Source organism: Cricetulus griseus, chromosome 2, assembly GCF_003668045.3.
Source record: "Cricetulus griseus strain 17A/GY chromosome 2, alternate assembly CriGri-PICRH-1.0, whole genome shotgun sequence".
NCBI lineage: Eukaryota > Metazoa > Chordata > Mammalia > Rodentia > Cricetidae > Cricetulus > Cricetulus griseus.
The window spans coordinates 420,273,062-420,297,070 of NC_048595.1; the positions used below are offsets into that span (position 1 = coordinate 420,273,062).

General features: G+C 40.0%; 1 protein-coding gene across 6 annotated transcripts in view; it reads left to right on the forward strand.

Annotated features, from left to right (window-relative positions):
* Nucleotides 1-3,463: 3,463 nt before the first annotated feature.
* The window catches only part of Unc80 (unc-80 homolog, NALCN channel complex subunit), a 176,704-nt gene continuing 156,158 nt past the window's right edge, over nucleotides 3,464-24,009 (forward strand). For 3 of the 6 annotated variants that reach the window (XM_035441014.1, XM_035441012.1, XM_035441015.1), the window contains exons 1-8: nucleotides 3,464-3,555; nucleotides 4,462-4,510; nucleotides 6,995-7,151; nucleotides 8,263-8,564; nucleotides 17,866-17,989; nucleotides 20,727-20,793; nucleotides 20,997-21,003; nucleotides 23,073-23,212. In XM_035441014.1, coding sequence (XP_035296905.1) covers nucleotides 3,464-3,555; nucleotides 4,462-4,510; nucleotides 6,995-7,151; nucleotides 8,263-8,564; nucleotides 17,866-17,989; nucleotides 20,727-20,793; nucleotides 20,997-21,003; nucleotides 23,073-23,212 — 938 coding nt within the window. Of the gene's footprint in view, nucleotides 3,556-4,461; nucleotides 4,511-6,994; nucleotides 7,152-8,262; nucleotides 8,565-17,865; nucleotides 17,990-20,726; nucleotides 20,804-20,996; nucleotides 21,004-23,072; nucleotides 23,213-24,009 lie in introns of all 6 variants that reach the window. The other 3 variants (XM_035441010.1, XM_035441013.1, XM_035441011.1) reach the window with 1 other exon arrangement.

Below are 24,009 nucleotides of genomic sequence, written 5' to 3' on the forward strand. Positions count from 1 at the left end.
TGACTTATTGGACACCAGCTGCTGGCATCTTCTCTTGCTGGGATCACATGGCAGCTCCAGAGCAGAGAGCAGGGGGAAGAGAAAAAGGAACGACTTCCTTCTCGCCCTTGCTTATATATGAGTCTGCCTGCTATGTCACTTCCTGCCTGTATCACAAGACTTCCTTTTACTACATTTCCCAGAATCCTCCTGGACTCCTAGTCCTGTCTAACTTGCTTCTTCATTGGCCAACAGTACTTTATTCAACAACCAACAAGAAGATAAACATACACAGTACATTCCCCATCATCTCCTCTTTTCTGTCTAAATAAAAAGAAGGGTAACTTATCTTTTATAATAACTGAAGAAAACTATAACCATAACTATCTGTCTTCAACTCCATCAAAGACTACAGAAGAATAATATATAAACTCTAGAATTGACAGAGACATCTTGCTACCTCAACAGTCACCCGAAGGTCCTCTGTAACGTTGGGGCATCCATCTTCAGCCCATAGGCCACAGTGTGTCTGGCACGCTTCTCCATTTCAGTAGGAACCCTTCAGGACTGTTCATCTTGTTTTTTAAATTCAGAAGTCACTTTCTTGAGGGCCCTGCATGTCCAGTTTATACAGCAACAAACAGTCCAGGCAAGGGCAGTTTCTTGCCCAAATGGCTAATCTTGCAATGTTGAAAGCAAACTCCATAACGAGTTTCTTCAATGCCCATCTTCCTCTAAGGTATAATTGGTGTGCCAGGAGCAGTTGTGTCTCACTGTCAAGAAAAACCCTAAAGCATTTAAATGAATGTCATACATTCTGTAGGTCTTTGAAAGGTTTGAAGAATATATATCTCAAATACATCTCTGTATATCCACAAAACCTAACTAACCTAAGTTTTGACTATTATAGGTGACTATATAATCTGTATTTAATTATGCATATCACAAAATTGATCTTAACTTTGTATCAATAAATGAAAAATCCATACCAATGTAAAGTATTGATCACCATTTCCTATTCCCTTTTTTTTCTTTAAAAAGAGATTAACTGTGACCATTACCATTTATAACCAACCCCATCTAAATGAAAACAAACATTTATAAAAAATATTTGGGAATTTGGGCATTGTTCATTCCAAACTGCTTCCTGCTGGTTGGGGGCAATGTCATGGGGATCCTGAGAAAACCCAGAAATCCTGTCTGTAGTCATCTATGACTGCATCATCTCAGTTGTTTTAGATGTAGAATTACTTGGGTCACTGCTTCAGGGGGTCTTGCTTGATCAAACCATATAGTCTGGAAGGAATCCATTGCTTTCCATTTTCTGTGGAAACACAAGCAAAAACTCTTTTCCCAAGTAATCTGTCCTTAGAGTCAAACTTAGAAGTCAAAGCATTTTTAAAATGTATAAATTGGATTAATTTAGCAGCATTTATAATCAAACATATTGTAGCAGCTGTAGCTCTTTCCTCAGCAATCAAACAACTTAAAGACAATATAGCATATAGTATCCACATTCTCTGTGTATTTTCCATGTTTATGTGGCTTTTTCATCAGACCGTGGCACACTTTTCCACTTCTGTGGGGTATGTGCCCAGCAGACAGTGGGTTAGAGCCAAATCATGTGGGTAAGGCCTTATGCCTCTGCCACTGCTATTTCTTTCTCATTGTGCCTCGTGGCCACCAAATGCTATCGTGTCTATCTTGTAACTTCAGTGTCATGACACTGACTTGGGCTCTCATAAAATACTTTTCTAGTTCCCCTCCTAACTCCGTTCACATCAACCACACACAAAGTATACTTTTACTTCACTGTCAGTAAGTTTCCTTTTCAACAACAGATACCTGTCTGTATTTTCTTCCTTGTCCTTCTGCACATGACTGAACCTGTGCTCATGTTTGCTATAAAACTCTTCTCTGCACGTGGCTGTCTTCCCTTAAACACTGGGAATCTTTTGTGGACTAGAGTCAACATACAAATAGTTCCTGTTATATGAATATACTTAATAAGTATTAATCAAATACTTTTTTATCCAGTCTCTATGTTAGTCTATTTTAAGATCTATATTCTCCTGGGTGGGCATTTCTATAATCCCAGAACTTAGAAGGATGAGGCAGGGGGACAGCTGAGAGTTTGAGGGCAGTTTGGGCTCCCTAGCAAGACACTAAAATAAAATATTTGAGATCCTTATTCAAACATATCTTCAAGAAAGAAAAATGAAAAGTTTATTTCCAGGTCTTAAAGATCACTATGTATCACAGAGTTTTCTCCATGTGGGATATGAATGTTGTTATGAGAGAATATCTTGTCCTATCTCTTAAGATAATGGCCTAAGATCTGACTTGTCATTTCAAGTAGTATGATCGTATCTTAGGGATATGGCTACTTTTTTTTGGTTTGCTTTTGTTTGGTTTGTTTTAGTCATTGGCAGGTAGATACATCTACAACATTGGCTTTGTAGTCAGCTTGTGTCACCCCATCTCACCTCACCCCCACTTGTCTCCGTGTTAGATAATGCTGGTTAAAGGAACATAGCTGTAAATTATGTAGGCATTCGACACACGGAAGGAAAATGGCAGCTATCACCAGAGTGAACAAGACCACCAGACTGCATTTAACGGCCTATAATAAACCATGCTTCTCCACCTGATTCATACGTTGCCTCTCAACTTGCAACTAGATGAAACCCACACTGATTAGTTTGTTCCACCCCTGCTTTGGTAAATCAAGCTAGGCTGACTTCTCCTTACTCAGTGTAAACCACTTCTCACACAGGAAAACTTCTCCGTTTCCTCTCACTTTGTCACGCCTGCCTCCTGCCCTGATTTCATTTTCCAGTCATTTCCCCCTGCATTCTTCCTGCTAAACCCGAGATGGACTGCTGACCTCTTTGCAAGAGGTGCGAATGATGCCAGAGTTAGCGACTGCTCTGCGGCTCTCCAAAGCTCCTCCTTCCCAGAGGTCGACAGTCCTTCGGACACAGAGGTTGGGGAGCAGGACAGGAGACACTCGCGGGGTGCCCTCCGAGAGGAGCAAGCAGAACCCTGGGTGCCGAAGAGGCCGCGCGGGGGACCGGCGTGCCCGTGCCATGCGGAGCGTGGACTCCCGCGGCCACCCCGCAGCTCCAGCCCCGGCCCCCGGCTCTGCTCCGCGGCTGGGCCGCCCGGCGCGGGCCGCTGTCCACAGTGGGAGGTGCTGAAAGCAGGGCGCGGGGGCGGCGGGCTGGCCGGCTGCTCCGAGCGCCCCCCCTCCGCGCCGCGCCGCTCCTCCGGCCCTCCCCCTCCTCCATCAGCCATGTTCCGCGCGCGGGGAGGCTGGGGGAAGGGGCGAGCGCCGGGGGCCGGCGGCGAGGAGAGCCGCCTCTGCCTCGGGGAAGGAGGGGATGAGAGCTGGGGGGAGCAGCGCGACGAGGAGGAGGCGGCGGCGGCGGCCGGCGAGGAGCCCGCGCTGGGTTCTGCGGTAGGACTCCCGGGAGCCACCATCATGGTGAAGAGGAAGAGCTCCGAGGGCCAGGAGCAGGACGGCGGCCGCGGCATCCCGCTACCCATCCAGACCTTCCTGTGGCGGCAAACCAGGTGAGGGGCGCCGGGCTAGGGGCGCTCGGGGGTCGCCGGGTCGTCGCCACCGCAACCACTCTGTCACCGAGGCCGCGCCGCAGCCTGCAGCTAGCAACGTCTCTGGGGTGGAAAGCGAGTCCTCTGCACCCACTTAAGAGCACGCATTTAAAAAAAGAAAAAAGAAAAAGAAAAAAGAAATCTCACTGAAGTTTGACAACAAGCAGATTGGCAGTTTTCGAATAAATATATACATTATCGAGGAGGTGGGAGGGCAGAAAGCCCTGGGCAGAGGGGGCGGGGAGCTAGGAAGGTAATTGGGACTGGTTCGCTCTCCTCCAATTCCCCCACCATCTCTTGCTGTAATCCCTGCCTGGTGACCTGTTGTTTTCTAGCATGTTTGACATGTCTGCTGTGCCCACTTGTTAACCATATTTGCTTGGAATCAGCCAGTGTTGTCTTCATGATCAAAGCCCCCGAGCAGAGTGATTTTTGATAGATTTATCGCACCTGGCTGGGCTTGACACCCATGCTATAAACAGTAAAGGTCTTTCTTGTTATTTTAGAGATTGGGTACATATGAAAATAGATGCTGGGAATCATGACCCATATCTGTGCTCATTTTTCAGTTTTTAAGATAACTGCACGCACGGGGAATGCACCACTTCTATTCACTGACGATTTAGAATCCGATTCAAAATCACAGTGGTATGGAAAATTGTAAAGAGCTACATCTTTTTCATGTATGTAATTAATGTGCAAAAGCAAATGTCGTCAGCTGTCCAACAGCTGCTCATTAACAAGCTATACGGAAACATGAAATTTGAGTTTTGTAGCGCCATGCCCTATTTATTGAAAATATAATATAAAGATGCTTTAAAATAGTTTTGCTCATGTTTATAACAAAAACCTTTACTAATTTTTCAGTGCATTTTTGAGGCCTAAGCTGGGGAAGCAATATGAAGCCTCTTGTGTGGTATGTGATTCTTATCATTTAATAATTATTTCCATATTCTGTGTGATGATTTAACCCAAGGAAAGACAGAATCATATTAACTCCACAAGTTAATTCAATTGACAAATATTAGTGAGCATTTATCATGTACCAGGCACAGTTCTACTGTTGGAGTAGGGTAAAGATGTAAACAAAACACAGTGTTTGTTTGCCTTCTAGCATGAGGCAGAAAGACCACAGAAGAATAGATACATAAAATGCATAATAAGATATATGGAGAAAAGTAACAACACATATTAGAAATCCTATGGTAGGGGTTTTGTTTTATAGGCAGTCTGTAGGTATAGCTTTACTAATGTGATGCTTGGGCAGACACAAGGAATGAAGGAAGGAATCTCATCTTGAGAGGTGAGCAGAGGGAACTACAAAGGACCTTAGCATCAGGTGGAAATCAGCTAGAGGAGTAGGTGGGATTGAGGAGGCAGTGGAAGAAAAGGCAGAGAGTGTAGAACTAGGCCCAGCAGAGCCTTTAGAAAAGATTGAAAAGTCAAATCATTAATCAACAAAACAGAGACAACTGTGGCCTGGTTATTCATACAATGAATGGCTGTGAAGTACTTAAATAACTTAATAAGCAATTCTATACTTTTTATGTTTTGTATACATTCTGCAGGTCTGAAAGGGAACAGTTCAAAATCATCATGAAAATAGTGCTATTAATATTGATATAGAATGAAGTTGAACTTGCCCCGAGGTTCTAAAGGAATCCCATAGCTTTATCAGACATATTTTGCAAACTGAGAAAATAAGACAGGAAATCATAAGGAAAAGTGAAATGGATCTTAACAGCTCCGCATATGGATTTAGATTGGGAAAGTAGAAAGCTGTACCTTCCCATGCTGCCAAACATATTTAAGTGGCTGTATGGATGATCTTCCACGACTTCTGAAGTGTAAGATCCACAAATTATGGTGGAAATCAACTGGAGACTTAAACACACGTGTGTACACACACACACACACACACACACACACAGAGGCACACACACACAAACACACAGGCACATACACATGGAGACATTGGCTTTATTGGATTATCACAAAGATACTTTCAAACTTGCCTTCCTTGTCAGTATCAGTGTAATTTCTTGTATCTGGATTATTGCAACAACTTCTATCATGCTGACAATTTAGGTTAAAATAACCATGACTATTCTCTGTTCTTGGTAAAGATATCTCTGATGTTTCTAAAGTACTCACAGAATATCAAGTAGTCAGGTTTTAGGCAAGGATAAGTAGGCAAGTGGGGAATGAGGCAAATCGACATCAATAAAGGACAAAAGTTATTAAAGGTTACATCAGCAGCATTGAAGAAGAAATAACATTAACTACTCAGTTCCTTGAGATGACGAGAGTAGTAATTCATCCTCTTCCCAAATATTGTAATAATTACAGCAATACAGGTAGAACATGCAAGGTTTATGTTACAGCCCTCCACAAGACAGTTGCACAAATATATTGACCATTTAGGGCACTTTAACATGAATCATGTTCATACAAGTTAAGTCTACATTGACTTTGTTCTAATAGCTGGTTGGTGTCTTGTGCAGACATTCTCTACCTTTAACAAAGAAAACAAAACAAAGGAAAACTTGTGTAAGTCAAACTTCTTTCTTGTAGCTTTCTTTACCGTTTGAACACCTATTTGACAATGATAGGAAATTTAGTAAAACACAAGGCAAAAATGGCTCATTTGACTGTTGTTCCCCTCCTCTCCCTTTCTGGTTTAGCTAAGGACTTCCTTTGTTGTATCACTGAAGATTAAATGAGTCAGTGGCCCCAAATCAGATTTCTTGAAATAACCTTCTATTTCAACTAACATCTGTTGAGCACACTGACATAAATTCCCTTTCTGAAGATGCTTTCATGGAACATATCTCATTTTGGTCTAGAGCTGTACTAGCTGCTTTGTATACTCAAAAACATTTTTATAAAATATTGTAAGTATAATACAATATCTTTATAGCTAATAGGTTGTTATTTGAAGAAACTTATTTTAGCAGAAATAAAAACATAGATCACATGACAGGTGGTGGTGGTGCACACCTTTAATCCCAGCGCTTGGGAGGCAGAGGCAGGTGAATTTTTGTGAGTATGAAGCCAGCCTGGTCTAAAGAGCAAGTTCCAGGACAGCCAAGGCTACACTAAGAAACCGTGTCTGGGAAAACAACAACAACAACAACAAACAGATCATTTTAGACCATATACCATATACTTGGTGTCCAAAGCCTACTGACAGTTGACAATGACCTATGGCTGAATGACTGCAGGACAGTGTACACTTGGCTAGAATAGGAGTCCCTCTACCAAAAACAAAAATCAAAACAAAAACTACAAACTGAGTGAGCTCTATGCTTATCTTTTAGGATATGAAATGTTTTAGCATTAGCTTTTAATAGTCTCCAATTCTTTGTTTTGTATGCTTCCTAAAATCTGAAATCTGCAGTCCTTTGAACGAGTGTTGGTGGAAAACAAACTGCATGGCCTCTCCCCGGCCCTCTCTGAAGCCATCCAGAGCATTTCCCGGTGGGAGCTGGTGCAGGCCGCCCTCCCTCATGTTCTTCACTGCACTGCAACCCTGCTGTCAAACAGGAACAAACTAGGTGGGTGCTATTGCATTGCTGAATTAAATTGTTCTTCATGTTCAGTGTGTACAAGGACATGTGTTAAGTAGTTCCACCATCCCAGGCACTTCACATGTATTTTCTTATGGAATTATCATAGGGTTTCCTTCCTGTCCATACCATTGTCATTGCCACTTTACAAAAGGGACCAGGCTTCCTTGTTCTTAACTTTGTATATATGAATGAGCTCTCCACTTAAACATTAAAAATGACATCAGGTGTGCTAAAGATTGTGGACCCAGCCTGCCATCTTCCTTTTATCCTTCTAATTCCTAATGCAACTGTGTTCATGAACTTGGCATATTCTCCTAAGGCAGTGGTTCTCAACCTTCCCAATGCAACCCTTGGCTACTGTTATTCATATTGTGGTGACCTGCAACCATAAAACTATCTACATCAATACTTAATAACTATAACTTTGATACTTTTATGAATTGTAATGTAAATGTCTTTGGAGATGGGTTTGCCAAGAGGGTTGGGTCTTAACCCATAGGTTGAGAACCACTGTCCTAAGGTATTTCTTCAGTTTTATTGTATTAGATAGATGGTTAGGTAGATGGATAGATAGATAGATAGATAGATAGATAGATAGATAGATAGATAGATAGATAGATAGATAGAAGATAGATAGGTAATGATTATCTTGCAAATTGCCTTCCTCTTCTACTAATAGGTTCCAGACATTTCTCCTATGTTAGAGTACCCACCTTTCATCTAACTCTTCCCCTTTGTGTCTCTATTTTGTTGTTACAGGGACCTTTCCAGGTCAGGTCTAAAATAGAATATTTTTTTTAATCTTCACTGTCTATGCTTTTCTTCATGATCAGATAGACCTGTTTGGAAAAACATTTAGGAATCTGATGAAATACTGTAGCATGGTGTTCTGTAGAAATCCTGGCCAGTAAGAAAGATCCCCAAGTGGCAATGTGTCTTATAAATGGTGGTTGCATGAAGTTTGGGGTGTTGCTAGTGTCTCCTGGGAAATGGAGTTACAGACAAAAGATGATATGTTCTTCCAGACCAAATGGTCACATCCATTATTCTGGTCACAGAACTTATCTTCGCTTGGCTGTGTAATTGTCCCATACAGGCCACCAGGATAAGCTGGGTGTTGCTGAGACAAAACTCCTTCATACTCTGCATTGGATGCTTCTAGAGGCCCCACAGGACTGCAACAGTGATCAGTTCGGGGGTACAGACCGAGGCTCCAGCTGGGGTGGTGGCAGCAGTGCTTTCATCCACCAGATTGAAAACCAGGGTTCTCCAGGGCAGCCTTGCCGAAGTAGCTCCAATGATGAGGAAGAGAGCAACAGAAGGAAGATCTTCCAGAATTCCATGGCTACCGTGGAGCTCTTTGTGTTTCTGTTTGCCCCTCTTGTGCACAGGATAAAGGTAAGTAGGAAGCTAATGTTACGTACGGGATATGATAGAAATGTGTGAGAGTGACCTTCAAAGGATGCTTTCATATTTGTTTGTCCATGTCTTTGCAAGATCTTGCAACAGCTTGGGAAACTTTAGTTCTGCCTTAAACACTGAATTTTACTTTAAAAGCCCAAGCCTCCATATATCCTTTATCTACTCAAAAATCTCAGGGTGCTTACATACAAAGCTGCCTAAATTAAATGCGCTATATACATTCAAATAAGATCTATAGCTTAAATTCTTTTCTTGATTTAGTAGCTATTAGCTTCTGCTTGTTGCCTCAGGATCCATTTGGGGGTTATAGGAACCATTCCCTGAAAATGCTCTTGATGTTTGCTCTGCATACCTTTCCATCCTCTCTTCCTTTCATGGCCCTTTCAAATTCAACTTCAATGTCATCAATTCCATGAAGATTTTTCTTGGACCTTCTCCATGTAGATACAGTTGCCAGCTTCTCTCTATTTCCATAGCCCTTTGCAAACACCTGTATTATAAATACAGAATCTGGAGTAGAAGCTTCAGATTTTATGTACTAAGTCCTGACATTTGACAGGGATATAAAGCAACTGAGTTTTTATTTTAAAACATTTTACATGCATAAAATGAGTAACACGGAGTTGTATATTATAGTGAGTATGGTAACTTTCTAGATGTATGAGCCTAGTTATATCATTTTGTCTCATATCTTATTTGCATAAAATAATAGATACCTTCAACACTGTAATAAATGTGAGGTCATGCATACCATATTCCATTTCAGTACCAAGGTAAGAGATAAGAAGCTATTCATGTACTTAGCTATTCTTCAGTATTATAAACCCAATGAATAGATATGTCAGGCAGCAATGAATATGCCAACGTGGATGGGAACATTAACAATTACTATAAAGGAGGGGAATAGCATCAACTTCAGTTTTCTTTTTAAAAAAGCACATTATTCATTAAACACACTGATTTTTTAATGCTGTTCGATCAAATTGTTTTAAAATCTTTAACTTACAACTACTAAAAGTCTTTTATAAGAGTCACTAAAGGGAAAGCATTTGTTCAACTGAGAAGACTCATTTGCTTATGGGGCCTGTAGGTCCTGGTCCCTGCTTACCTCTTCAGCCTAATTTCCCTTCATGTCCACTAATCATTATTACTCAAACTCCATAAAGCCATTCTCTTTTTTTCCTTTTTTAAAATTTAAATTAGAAACAAGCTTGTTTTACATATCAATCCCAGTTCCCTCTCCCTCCCCTCTGCCCCTGCCCTCCACCAATCACCTATCTCATCCCCTTTCTGCACCGCAGGGAAAGTGGGGCCTTCCATGGGGGAATCTTCAAAGTCTGTCATATCATTTGGAGCAGGGCCTAGGCCCTCCCCCATGTGTCTAGGTTGAGAGAGTATCCTGTTTGGGGAATGGGCTCTCAAAGTCCATTCATATACTAGGAATAAATATTGATCCACTGCTAGAGGCCCTATAGATTGTCCAGGCCTCTTAAATGACACTCACCATCAGAGGATCTGAGTCAATCTTATGCTGGTTTCCCAGCTATCAGTCTGGGGCCCATGAGCTCCCAGTTGTTCAGGTCAGCTGTTTCTCTATGTTTCTCCAGCCTGGTCTTGACCCCTTTGCTCATCACTCCTTCTCTGTAACTGGATTCCAGGAGTTCAGCTCAGTGTTTACCTGTGGGTGTCTGCTTCTGCTTCCATCAGCTACTGGATGAAGGCTCTAGGATGGCATATAAGGTAGTCATCAATCTCATTATTGGGGAAGAGCATTTAAGGTAGCCTCTCCACTATTGCTGCCATCCTTGTAGATCTCTGGACATTTCCCTAGTGCCAGATTTTTCTTTAAACCTATAATGGCTCCCTCATAAACCCATTCTTATGTTCAAGTCTTTGAAAGATTTTTCTTCTTTTCTTGAAATGTTTACTCCTGCCGTTTACCTTCACATTCTCATGTAGCCATGTATTTCTTGTTAATTTCGGCACTGTCAAATGCCAACACATAGGAAAGTTCTTCCACTAATTTTTACCACTAGTATTTTATCCTGTGTTTTTCCTTAGCAACTGCCAATACCAGGAATTATCATAGGTGTTTGAGAATATCTTTAATGCCTATTTCTCTCACTAGAATAGAGGTTTTAAATGAAGGGATGTTATTTTCCTATATCACAATTATGTTTCTAGTGTCCAAATGAGTTCATGGCTCTCAGTGTTTCTTTAGTGACTCACTGAGAAAACCCAAGATATTATCAGGAGCAGATCCCTAAACAACCATTGCATATGGATACATAGTCCTTAAACATTAAGAGGACAAATGAAATGGTTCCCTAAAAACAGCCCGTAGAGATGTCCATGTGTCAGCAAATAACATCTGAACTGGAAAAAATGGAGGATAACAGAATATAATGTTATTTGGAAAACATGGCTGAGAGTTCAAGTCGTGAAAACCAATGACATTACATTTTGAGTTCATTGCCTGGAAATGGCTACTGTATAACATTGAGTAATTCATTTATTATTAAAGATTTATTTATTATATATACACTGTTCTACCTGCATGTCAGAAGAGGGCACCAGATCTCATTCTAAATGGTTGTGATCACCATGTGGTTGCTGGGAATTGAACTCAGGACCTCCAGAAGAGCAGCCAGTGCTCTTATCCTCTAAGCTATCTCTCCAGCCCAGAGTAATTCATTCTTAAGCTTAAGTTTTATCAAGTGTAAGTTGGACATAAGAACGAATTTGAGAGCATTTTGAGGATTAAAAAGGTTATAGTATTCAACCTAAAGCATAGAAAGGCATTAAAAATGCATTTTGTTTGAGTGTCAGTATTTTATTGCTTAATGGTATCTTGATCATCTACCTGCTAGGTGTTTGTCACATTCTCTCCTCCCTAAGTTGTGACATCCACAAATAACTTCAGAAGTTGCCGAATGTCTCCAGTTCTATGGGTGGTAGAGAATTGGACTTGACTGAGAACAGTGCCCAAGACTTTTCATTTGTCTACTAGTTACAGGACTGTGTTGAGGTCTATTTTCCTCTCCTGGCCTTTCTGCCCCTTACCAGTACTATTCCTACCTTTGCTCTTCAAACTCCAACCCAAATCAAGACCAAAGGCCATCTCTTCACTCCCCATCTGAGAGGTCTGCATGCTGCTGGAGAACACACACAGCCACCTCAGGAGCTCTTCTATAAAGCCATAGTCTCCTGACCTGGTGGGATGCCCACGGGGCATCAGATCCCCTCTCAGCACTTACACAGACAGGTGTTCCCTCACACAGGATGACAGGGATGCCAAGGTTTAGTCAAAGCACAAGGCCAGGCTTTCATTCTCTCCCCTCCCACTCGGCGAGCTCCTGTGCTTGCCTCTATTCCATGTCTGACAGCTTTGACTTGCATTGCTTGAAGGTTTTCCATCCACCCACTGGAATGTTTGTATCTTTGTTTCCATTTTTCCAGACATGAAACTGAAATTCAAAGCTGAGTATCCCAGCAGTTAATAGCTGAACAAAAATCCCAGCCCAATTTCACAAGATTTCCTCCTAAGTCATATCAAGCTTCTGTGCTGGAGCCGTTACCAGTCAGGTCCTAAATAACTAAAGCTGGACTTAATCTTGTCTTGCAATCTTCATTTCGTTATACCTCAGCCATATTTAAAACTGACGCCATGCCTCCCTGTTGCAAGATTCTATTGCCCAGATGGCATCTGTTGCTGCTGTTTTTCTTCCACCCCTAGCTACAACTGCTACAGCCTTCCTTGAAGATCCCCTCTCAGCGACAAAGAGGCATCTGTGGCCTGTAAGCTTTGGTCTCCTAATTCTGCCTCTTCAAGCCTCACTCCTTCTTGCCTCAAGATTAATTTCAAGTTAATGGTTCAAGTAGAGAAACCATGGGCATTTTTGTTTTCTCTGGATTGATCCCATGGTCTGTATTTCATGTCATTAATACAAATGTCAGTTGCTTTTGCTTTCTCCCTCACTCCTGATATAACCCAGGAATCACTGATTCCCACCCACTTTGCCTTGCAATTATTTCTCAAATTTATCACATCTTCTCCATGCCTATTGACTGCCTTAATCTGACCTAAGCCTTTAGCATCTGTTACTTGAGCCTCTTACTTCCTAGCTGGATTTGGTTTTCTGGTTTGTGTCATAAAATCCATTGTTAACACCAAAGTGGTGGGTATAAAGTATAGATCTGACTGTGTTAAACTTACTTAAAATTATTTGTTTGTTTGTGTTTACGGTGAGTGTCAAAATCCTACGTCTTGTATCCTATGGTGTGTATACCTCCTTATGAGCTGTAGATGTTTAGCCATGTTCTTTTTTTTCCCCCAAGGCTTTTCTGTTGAAGGTCCTGTTGCCTGGAATGTTAGGATTAGGGTTACAATGTCTATCCCTCTGCCAAGAAAACACCTGTTCATCCTTTAGGATTTTACTCGAAGCTTATACTTGCTCATTTCTATCTCAATAATATTGTAGGGACATGTTTATTGTAATAATTAACTTGTTTATTGTAATCTCTTTCTATGTCTTTCTCTTACTAGTTTGCGAATGGTTGTAAGGTAGAAATTATGGTTGTATCTGTGCAAACTAATACAGTATCTGTGTTTAGACTATAATATTTATTGAATGAATTAATAACAAATTAGCAGTCATCTAAGTTACTCACTCTTTTTAAAGACATGTTCATTGCCTATTTTCTATGCTTTTAATTTATACTTCACTCAAATATTTCACCTAAATCATTAATCAGATTATTCTGCCAAATATATAACTAATTTTATATTCAATTTAATCAGTGAAAACAAAATGTGCCTATTAAAGTAGGAAGTCTCAGATTGGCACTTATCCTTTGAAGGAATATTTCTTGGTACCTACAATAGATGAAGCACTATTTAAAGTCTTAGAGAAACAGCGGGGAATAAAGTAAAATTCAAGGCTGCAAATGGACCTGAATAAAATCCATGTGTGAAGTATACAATTTTGCTTAAATGCTAGTTACTCAGTGAAATCTGCTCAGTGACCAGTTAATGCAATTTCTCAACACTATCATAGGAATGAGACTTCCGTGGAATAGATAAAAAGCACCCAAGAGGTGGAGAAACGGATTCTTCCCCTGTTTACATCTGCTTTTTTTCCTCTGGAATCTTTGTCTTCCTCCTGAACTACTTAAATGATTTTAAAAAGTGTTTTCCATGGACCAAGTTTCTGGTTGTGTGTGTACATAGCACACATAGGGCCTCACTGAAGGGGAATAATTAGGGTAGCAGGGCTTATGCAATCCGAAAAGTTAAGAATACTTTCAAAATAGCACAGTAACATAAGAGGAAGCCATAGGCATGGCAGGTGTTAAAAAACGAAGAGTGACTGAACTGAGATGCTGGTTTGTGGAGTAAGTCGAAATACATCTGCTTAAACAATGAGGACACACTGATGGCCAAGAGCGAGGTCTCAGAGCAAAGTCTCCCTTGCCTTCAGAAATTGCCTCTTTTATTTAATTGGAGATATAACAAATACAGCAACAACAACAAAATGACGGTGAGTGCCACACTGATACACTGGATGTTAAAGACCAGGATTTCAGTAAAAGACCTGAGAATTTCCTGATGCTCTTTCAACTGGAATTTATAAGTTGCTTCCTCTCCCCTCCCCTCCCCCCATCTCCTTTCCCTCTGCCTCCTCCTCCTCATTAATATTATTACTGTTATTATTTGGGGGCTTTCCAACTCATGATGTAGTCTAAGCTGGCCTTGATTTCCTAGGTAGCCAAGCATGACCTTGAACTTCTGATTCTCCTGACCTGGTTGGATTTCAGGTGTGTGCCATCATGGGTAGCTCCCATTAGAATTTTGTTTATGTAGAGATTATGGGTGAGAAACATGGAAATGAATGGGTTGAAATTGTAACTGAGAAATTATAGAAACCAAGTCAACTGATGAGGTTTAGCTCCTGGCATTACTGAAGATAAATCCAGAAGAGTTCATTTAATGGTGATTCTGTGCATGCCAGGTACCATGTCTGCCATGCATTTCAAGGGACAGTGCCTTCCTGGTCTTTCTAGCTGCCCTCTTAATTATCTACTGCTTAATGTCGAGTGGTATCTCAGCCTTATCAGGCCATGCTTTCAAAATCCCATCACCTGTTCCATTTCATTCTGTTCATCTTTATCAATGGCAGAAACCAGATCCCAGGCTCCTTCCTTCCTCATACTCCATTGCCAATCAATTAGCAAATTCTGTAACTGTATCTCCAAAATGCATCCAGAATTGTAATTTTGTTCTCTGCTAGCATTACAATCTAATCAGCTTTCATGTGACTGATAACAATAGCCTGACAGATCGATTGTCCCTTACTTCACATGTTCCCTTTCTCAAACTATTCTTAATGACTTGATTTAACTTATTAAGCATATATCCTCTGCTACGAAAAACCTTCTGGTGCCTCCTTTCTTTCCAGGTCCTGCTGAAGTCTGTGTCCTATCAGGCAACTTTCTCCCACATAATATAACTTTCCTGATTGTGTATTTTTCCATTCTCTTTATTCTTAATATATAGTTCATCGTTTGATTCTTTACCCACTAGGCAAACTTAGGAACTTTGCACCACTGATGCCTCCTATGGAATACCTTTCTTTGTGACACCTATGTGGAAACTCAGTCGTGTCACTTAGGGCTTCACTCAGAAGTCATCTCTCCTGCTCTCCCTGGACTGCCTATTTTAAGAAGCCAGCACCTTGCCTGCTATATCCCTCTACCCACTTTACTCTGGTGCACTATGAGCAAGGGCTTCTGTATGCTCTATTCCTTGATATACACAAGAACCTAGAATAGTACCTGATTTAGAGAACATAATGTACAAATACTTGAAATTAAATTTGGAGTGGATTTCAGCAAGTACTTTGTAACCTGTTGTCGTTCTTCTATGGGAACCCAAGAGGCTTTTCCTTTGTGGGCATGTGTGCAGTTCTCTTGCTAATGGATCCAGGACTCTGCTGTGTGAGAGATTTTTTTTCCTGAGGAGATGCAGCATATAAGTCTACTCACCCCAGAAGGGAACCAGGGGAGACCAAAGTCCAACTTGGTGAACTAATGAGCTTTTGTTGGGGTTACTAGCAGGAGTGTGGGTGAGGAGTTCCTTAAAGGAACAGGGTGACTCCAAAGCAGCTTTATTACCAACATGGGTGATGATTCAGTAAGGCTGCACGTCTGGTTCTCTCTGCTCTGCTTGCCCACAGATGGACAGGTCTAAGAAACCTCTGAGCAGCTCTGGGTTGGATTCTTCTCCTCCAGTTGCTGTTCACTGCTTCTATCAAGAGGAGCCTTTTGAGTATCTTGCAGTTTTCCACTCTCCCAAGACATGATAAGTCTTGTTTCCCTCCGGAATCTCATGAGTGTACCCTTCCCTCCTAGATGGCACGTTTCAATTCAAAGGAATCAGATGTACAACAGACCTCAACCCAGTCTTTAGCTTTGTGGAAGAACAAGTGTGTGGGTTAGTTTTAAATGTCAACTTTCTACAATCTAAAGGCACCTAAGAAAAAAGACTGAACTGGGGAATTGTCTAGATCAAGTTGGCTTATGGGCATGTCTGTGGGGGAATTGTTTTGATGGTTCAATGATGGAAGAAGACCAGCCTGTGGTAGGCAGTACCGTTCTCCAGGGAAGGCATCCTGAACTATGTAAAACAGAAGGAAGCAAGCAAGCAAGGGTGTGTTTGTTTTCTTTGCTCTTGTAGTAGTGATTTGACTAGCCACTTCCAGTTCCTTCCTTGACTCTCCCTCAGCAATGGACAATTAATGCTCTCCTATCCAAGGTTACTTTTAGTCCGGTTATTTGCTACAGAACACAACAGAAATCAAATGTAAACCCCACGTCTCTAACAATGTGGATTTATCTGGGGATTTTAAAAGAGATTTGCTCTTTTATGTTTATGCACTTGAGTGTATGTATGTGTACCATGTATGTTGCCCTTGGAAACCAAGAGAGGGTGTCACATCCCCTGGAACTGGGTTTTCAGGCTGGATGTGAGCTGCCTGATAAGAGTATTGGAAACTGAATTCTGGTCCTCTCTAAGAGCAGCAGGTGCTTTTAACCACCCAGCCATCTCTCCAGCCCTTCATCTAGGAATTTTTCCAACACCCTTTAGCTGAAGGCTTCTTATTATTTAGTGAACTTGATTTATCATTTTTTGAATAACATTTTGTCTTCTAGCTTTCCAGTCCCTCTTCACTGGTATTTTCTAGCTCTATGGTTTTCAGCTATGGCTACACAAGAGGGTCCTTCGGGAACTTTAGAAAAATCTCACAAGGTTTCTGATTTAATCCGTTTGAGTATGGGAACAAGATGAGACTTGAGCCTCCTCTGTGCTTTAAAACTTCCCAAAGTAGTTGCAATAACACAAGATAGAGTAGCAAAACACTGTCCCAGGTGAATCCCTGGGTCTCAGATATGTTCACTAATCAGTATTCATATTCCCTCATTCCATGTTCACTTTTTTTTGATGAGATGAGATATTTAAGATGTGATCTCTGACATATTTGTACTCTATATTTTGAGGGGCATTTTCAAACACAGCTGTCAAAATGATGCAATAACGACTCATAGGATGTGTTTCTTGAAGGAGCTTTTAATTACAAATAAACTGTACAGGTATTGGTTGTATAACCAGCCAAATTTAACAATTATTTATTGAGTATCTTTTTGCATACAATTCCCCATTTGTGTTAAGTGCTGTGGTGATGTGGGGAGCTGCAGGAAAGGGAAATTCTTCAACTAGCCCTTGCCTCGAAGAATTAGAATTGTCAAGAGAACATTATGAAATCATTCAGTATAGACAATCACAATATAGTTACCCAATTCAAAGAAGTAAAGAAAGCAAGAAGCATTGGAGACTAGGAGTAAGAACAGCCAGGCTCTGAGGATATTGCCTTCTGAGGGGAAAATAAGGACTATTACATAATTAAGAAGAATGACACTTTAACCAAGCATGAAGAGATCTGCCAAGACTGTGGAAATAAACAGATCTCCCTCGCTTCAAACAAAACAATGATTTATGTATTCCCCGCTTTTTCTAAAACTACATTTGATTAATCTCATTTTCCATAAAGCAGGCCACTGTAATTTCCATCCTGTTTGTAGCATTAACAGGATCATTGGTTTGCCTTGAAACACTCAGCAGAGTGTTTGGTAGAGCAAGTCTATCTAAAAATGGTCTGTGGAAGATGACAAATTCCCTGATACAAACCAACTACAGAATATACGTCTTCTCTGTCCCCAGGAATCTGACCTCACCTTTCGGCTGGCCAGTGGGCTGGTTATATGGCAGCCTATGTGGGAGCACAGACAGCCAGAAGTGTCTGGCTTTACTGCGCTGGTGAAACCCATCAGGAGCATCATAACAGGTTTGTGACTCTAGTACCAAGGCAGACTCCCTCACAGTAGGCCTTGTAGTAGCATAGTTTTCCTTTAATAAAAATAAAGCAAATCCTTTTAAATAAATATAAGAAAAAGCAAATCTCTCTGAAATGTTATCTGGGTGGTCTAGGAAGGAGGTATATTCACATGAGACACATATGTTTTGGTCATGTGACTTTGGGTGAGTCATCTAACTATATTGTGCTCTTGTTTCCTCATCTGGGGAAATGAGAGTTAAAATATTAGTAGTGCTCATAGAATTGTTGTGAAGAATAAATTACATATACATATATATGTATCAGATAGAAGAATGCTTGTCATATAATAAGAGGTGATTGTTATTATAGTTAGTATTGAATTGTGTTTATGATAGATTAAGTAGAGGGTCCTTGAAGATCTCCTTATAGCGTTTTGTTGCTATCAAAGTGTTTTGCTTGAGAAATAGGAATTGTGTGTTGAGCTAGTCCCATGGCTGAACTGAACTGTAGAAGAAGCTTAACATGACAAATTTGTGAGTGTATAATAGGCTTATACTTCTTCACTCTAAGCACATCTCTGTGTATGCAACTTAATTATGCAGCTTGACTCCAGAATGAGTATTTCTATTAATATAAAATAGAAGTACTATGGCATCTTAAAAGGAAAAGTACTTGTTTGGGAGTAAATGCTTAATAAATTTCCTTCTTCTATTCTCAGTCCTACTTTAAGTGTCAATAATAAATAAATTAGATAGGAAATCTATAGAAACATATATGCTATATTCATATTTATACATATCTGTGGAGATGTTTTGCTTAGTTTGTAAGTTTTGGAGGCAGACAGTGGAGGATTATGTATATAAAGGGGCTCTATAAGTGGAAGGAAACTACAAATTCTCCCCTTCTTTTCCTCCATAAGCTAACACAACTCTTCAAATATTTGATATGTTAAGAAATCGTTGTAGCCATCAAGTTCCTTATTAGTCATGTGTTTCAAAAGATTACTATTCTGACAAATAGAGTCATTCAAAGGAAACTGATTTTTCACACAATAAAAAGTACATGAGTCTTGCTATACATATAAATACATATCATTAACTTTTGAAAGATAGATTCAAGAGAAGTATCACAGTCTTAAATATCAAGGAACTAAATAAGTAAAGGTGCTATAACTGTGAATCTGCTTCAGATCTATGTATGGAATGCAGTTAATTTGGAGACAGAACTGCAGACAGAATGGAGGATGAATGCAAGATTACTTTTTTAAAAAAACTAAAAGTAATAGAAATAAGGCTGAGGTATAACAAATTGTTGGTTAAGTGTCATAATTTTGTGATGTGTTAAAGAAATCTAATTTTTATTTTTTAAGTTTTGATATAATTTTCCTATTCAAATGGAATAAGCCCTTCATAGCCAGAGGTTGAGCCCTGAAGTTTAACCTTGGAGTCTTGTCCATGCTCAGCAAATCTCTACCACAGATTTACAAGCCCAGCCCCATCTCTCTCATTTTGATTTGTATACAAATGGTCATTTAACACATTTTAAAAACTTAGAAGAAATGTTGACCCTCCATGACAGTCCCATGGACTACTTATCTCCTCCTTGGCATCTGGAAAACAAGGAGAGTTGGTTTCTTTCTCCTGTACCTGATTCCTGAGACTTGAAAAGGTGCTGAGCATCTGAAGGGAATTCAGACACAACATAGACAACATGGCTAGAAAGAAAGACCTTGGCAATTGCTTGGATTTTCACTACCCAGGCAAGGCAGACACTGCTGCCACAGTCATCCACAGTTAGTAAAGTTACCTAATCCTAAAGTAAAGATATAATCTATTTGAGTCTTCCCACAGTGTCATACCTTTGTGATATGTTAAAGAAATCTAAGTTTTATTTTTAGATTTAGTTTAACACATATGCTGGAGTCAGAAAACTGGCTTGGAATTTTCTAATAAATGTCAAGTTAAATTTCCTATTGCCTGAGCTTTTCATCTGTAAATTGGTACAATGATGCAGCAGTAGAATAGGGTGACCAAAAATATTAAATTAGTTAACATATGTTTGTAATGATAACTCTTTCCGCCAGCTGCCTAAGTACCACTGCCATGTTAGGGCCCCCAAATAACACAGGGAGATTAATATTAGTTGCACTGTTGCTGGCCAATGACTAGGATTTCGTATTTGCTATCTCAGTCTTAATTATCAACCATAACTACTACTCTATATATTTTTATAAGGACTTATTTTATTGAGGACGCCAGTGACATGCAACCTCTCTTCCCCGGGATCACATGGCGACTCCCCTCTTTACTACATTTCCCAGAATCCTCCTTGCCTCCTAGCCCCACCTATCTTGCTTCCCTATTGACCAACAGTGCTTTATTTATCAACCAATAAGACAAACATATACACAGAAGGACTTCCCCCATCATATGTCAGCTTCTTAGGACTGGACTTGGTATGCAATAAAGGTGAGATAGCCCATACTTGTTTTATTTTTATTATTACCAACTTCTAAATCTTATCTTCATAAGTCAGAATAAAGAGATAAATATATACATTGAAAACTGAGAGATGCTTGTTTTTATTGGCTCTTTGATTTCAGTTTTATCACACGTGATTCGGTGTTTTCTTTTAAGGTGATAATATTATATAAAACTGGTCTCATTTGAAAATGATGTGAACCTATGTGATAAAATGAACTTGTGATCTTATAAAATGGTGATGGTTTTTTCTATTACTTCTGTAGCCAAGAGAAGTTCTCCTGTCAACAGCCAGAGCCAGACTTGTGAATCACCAAATCAAGACACAAGACAGCAAGGCGAGGTTAGTTTGTTATAATCATGAGAAGAGGGGTGGGAGAGATTCTTTAAGTAGCACGTCCTCAGGGATCAGTTTCAGATTCAGATTCATACTCTCCACTTGAAACCCTCTCCTCCATCCTGAACAAGCAGTTTTGTCCAGTCTGAGGTCTTCTGTCAGTCAAATGTAAAAATTAATTTTAAGCATCTTCCAGTAGTATGGAGGTGTTGGAACAAAACAGTATGAGTATTATATCTCATCAGTGTGAAGTAAGCAGTATTTTATCTTGATGGCTAGCATGAAACAATAAGTATTAGTTGGCATTCATCTTACATTTGGAAAATGTTGTTTGATCTCCCTTCACCTTCCATTCAAATAGTGCAAAGTGGAACTTGACACCTTCCACTGAAATTGGATTCTCTTTCTAATTGATATATTCCTCTCAGGAGTAGCATTCCAAGCTACACTCGTGGCTGGGGGTTTTAGTGTATTGACATATCTACCATTTCCCGAACAATTGCTTACACTGGTATTTGCAAACCTTCTTAAGTTGTTCTCATAATTAATGTCTTTGTAATAGAGTTTGCTTAATGGTCATTGGTTGTTCACAGTCTCCATGCCTGGTGGCAGTCTTGACAAGGCAACCCATTCTTGGGCAGCATGAGTTTGATCATGTGCAACATCAGCATTTGTAGCACCAGGGTCAGTGACTGATAAGAATGTAGAGGAAGAGTAGACAGTCTTAAGAAACAATGCCTTTATGAACTAATAGCCCCGGAAAGGGGAAATTATTCCTTGGAAAACCTCAAATATTAGCTCCAAGTTGCATATTCCAAAATGAAGAAATCTTAAGACTACTGCACTGGTATGTTTCACTTATCCTCTCCTTCCACATATACACAAAATGAATACATAATCCAAATTATGACTAGGTAATTCTAAAACAGCTCTTTCAGCTAATACATGTTTTAGCTTTGCATTGATAAGAGGCAAAAGTATTGTGTTTTATTTGGAACATAACATAATGAACTGTCTTTAAGTGATGACACCTTAAATATAACAGACTGTGTTGAGCTTGGTTTGCTCTGTTTAGATCTTCTGTTGTGATTCCTTGCAGGGCCATGTGCAGTGCCACTGTGTTGCTTATGTGCTGTTCATTTCCTTCAACCATTTAGTTCTGAAAATATAACTTGATTGCAGAATTTACCTTCCTAATCGCAGTTGGTATCTGTAAAGCCTTTCAGGATTAAATGAATGTGTAATTTAATAATGTCTGACTAGCCTTGCTAATGCACTCTTTATTTATTAACTCACTTCATCCAAGCTATTACATGCACGGTGTTATCCTTTTGTTGTGACTCCTCCTCCTTAGGAACCTGAAGACCAAACTCCACTTTGATGATTAGTACTCCCACCACCTGGCACCTTGTTTCCTAACTGACTCTCTCTGTGGTCACACCTTTAGTTTACTGGCATGCCTCCAGCATACAGCTCATGCTCACTTAGCCCGACTCTCTGCTCAGGCTACTTCTCCTAACACAAATGCTCTTTCCACCATCCCTGGTGCTAGTCTAAATTGTATCCTTTTGATAAATGATTGTGATGCACACTTATAATCCCAGCTGCTCAGAACACTGAGGCAGGGGGATTTCAGCTAAACTGCTATGGTAGACATCTGAGGGTCTTTGTGCTTAGGTAGTTAATCTATGATACCTACTGAAAAATATTTCCCATTGCCTGAGCAGAGTTGCATTTGTCAGCTAAATGGAATTAAAATAAGTCACTTGATAAAATGAATTGTTGAGTGTATTCTTGCAGACCAGATAAAGGTCCCCGAAGCCAACTGAAAGTTGCATTATATTCCTTTTCTCATGAATGATGGGAAAACTTTTATTAGGTTCTGACTTGAGTTTGATAACTTCCTGTTATGGTAGCACTAAGCTGAGCCTCATACCCCTGTTCTGTCCTCCTTGGTTATGCCATGTCTTTGCTGAATTGTGGGATACATAACTCTACTGCAGATGCTGGACATAGAGGTAAAAAAAAATAAAACAATTAAGGACAAAATGAATAAAATTTATAAAATACTTAAGCCTCCTGCTTGGAATGATACCAGTGCTTCCAGAAATCTATTTCCATTACCATTTAGACAAAGACAATTTCTAGGTCTACGATCACATATGTTACAAAGGAACCCTTCAATACCTAAGACTCTGTGTGCATGAAGGAGGTAATTCTAGAGTATATTTCCAAAGTAGGGAAAGGAACTAATTTACTGTCTCATTTCCTAAAGGGACTTCAGGTGGTCAGTGAAGCATTGCAGTCTGATTCCATCTCACCCAAGGCTACCATCTCAGGCTGCCACCAGGGAAACTCATTTGAAGGAAGCCTATCCTCCCAAACTTCCCAGGAAAGAGGACCATCACATTCAAGGTACTTGACTACAAAGCTAGATGAAATATGTCCCAACCACTGAAAGTTAGACTGCATTTGAGCTGCTTTTACTGCATTCATTTTTTAAAATATGTATGTGTGGTCTGTATGTATGTGGTTTTAGCCAAGATATAAATTGTCATTTCCAAACACAGCTATGAATGTCCCTCATTTTAAAAAATCAGGCTGGAAGTAGAAAGACTTGTCAGATTTAGAGAGATGCCTGAGCTAAATATCCAAGTGCAGAAATCTCAGGGATATTATAAGAAGATTACAATGCAGTCATGATTAAGGATGCACTTTAGTGGGTAAGGACAGTTTGCAGCAGTAAATCCCTGTCGTTGCTGAAACTCTTTGAGATGATCAAGTCTACCCTATAAAGATGCTGACTCTTCCCCATTATTTTGTGAGCAGAACAAATGAATTTGCTTGCAAATACCTTCTGCAAGGACCAAGCTAGTCTACCTCTTCCTACTCCCTAAAGGAATTGTGGGTACCTAGCTTCACAAAGTCTGCCCTTCATCTGATGAACCCTAGACGAGAAGGCAATCTCTATATTTCTATTTTCCAATGAAATTATTGTTTGGGTGATAGTACTTTAAAATAAAGTTCTAAATATAGCTTTATTGAAATGCAATTTCTATGCCATAAAATCAACCTGTTAGAGTTAATGTTTTAATCATTCCTTGGTTGTACAATTATCAGAAAAATCCAATTTTAGAATATTTCCATAATTTTCAATTGTGGTTACTCCCAGTCCCACACAGACATCAGAAAGTGTCTGTCATACTTTCTGT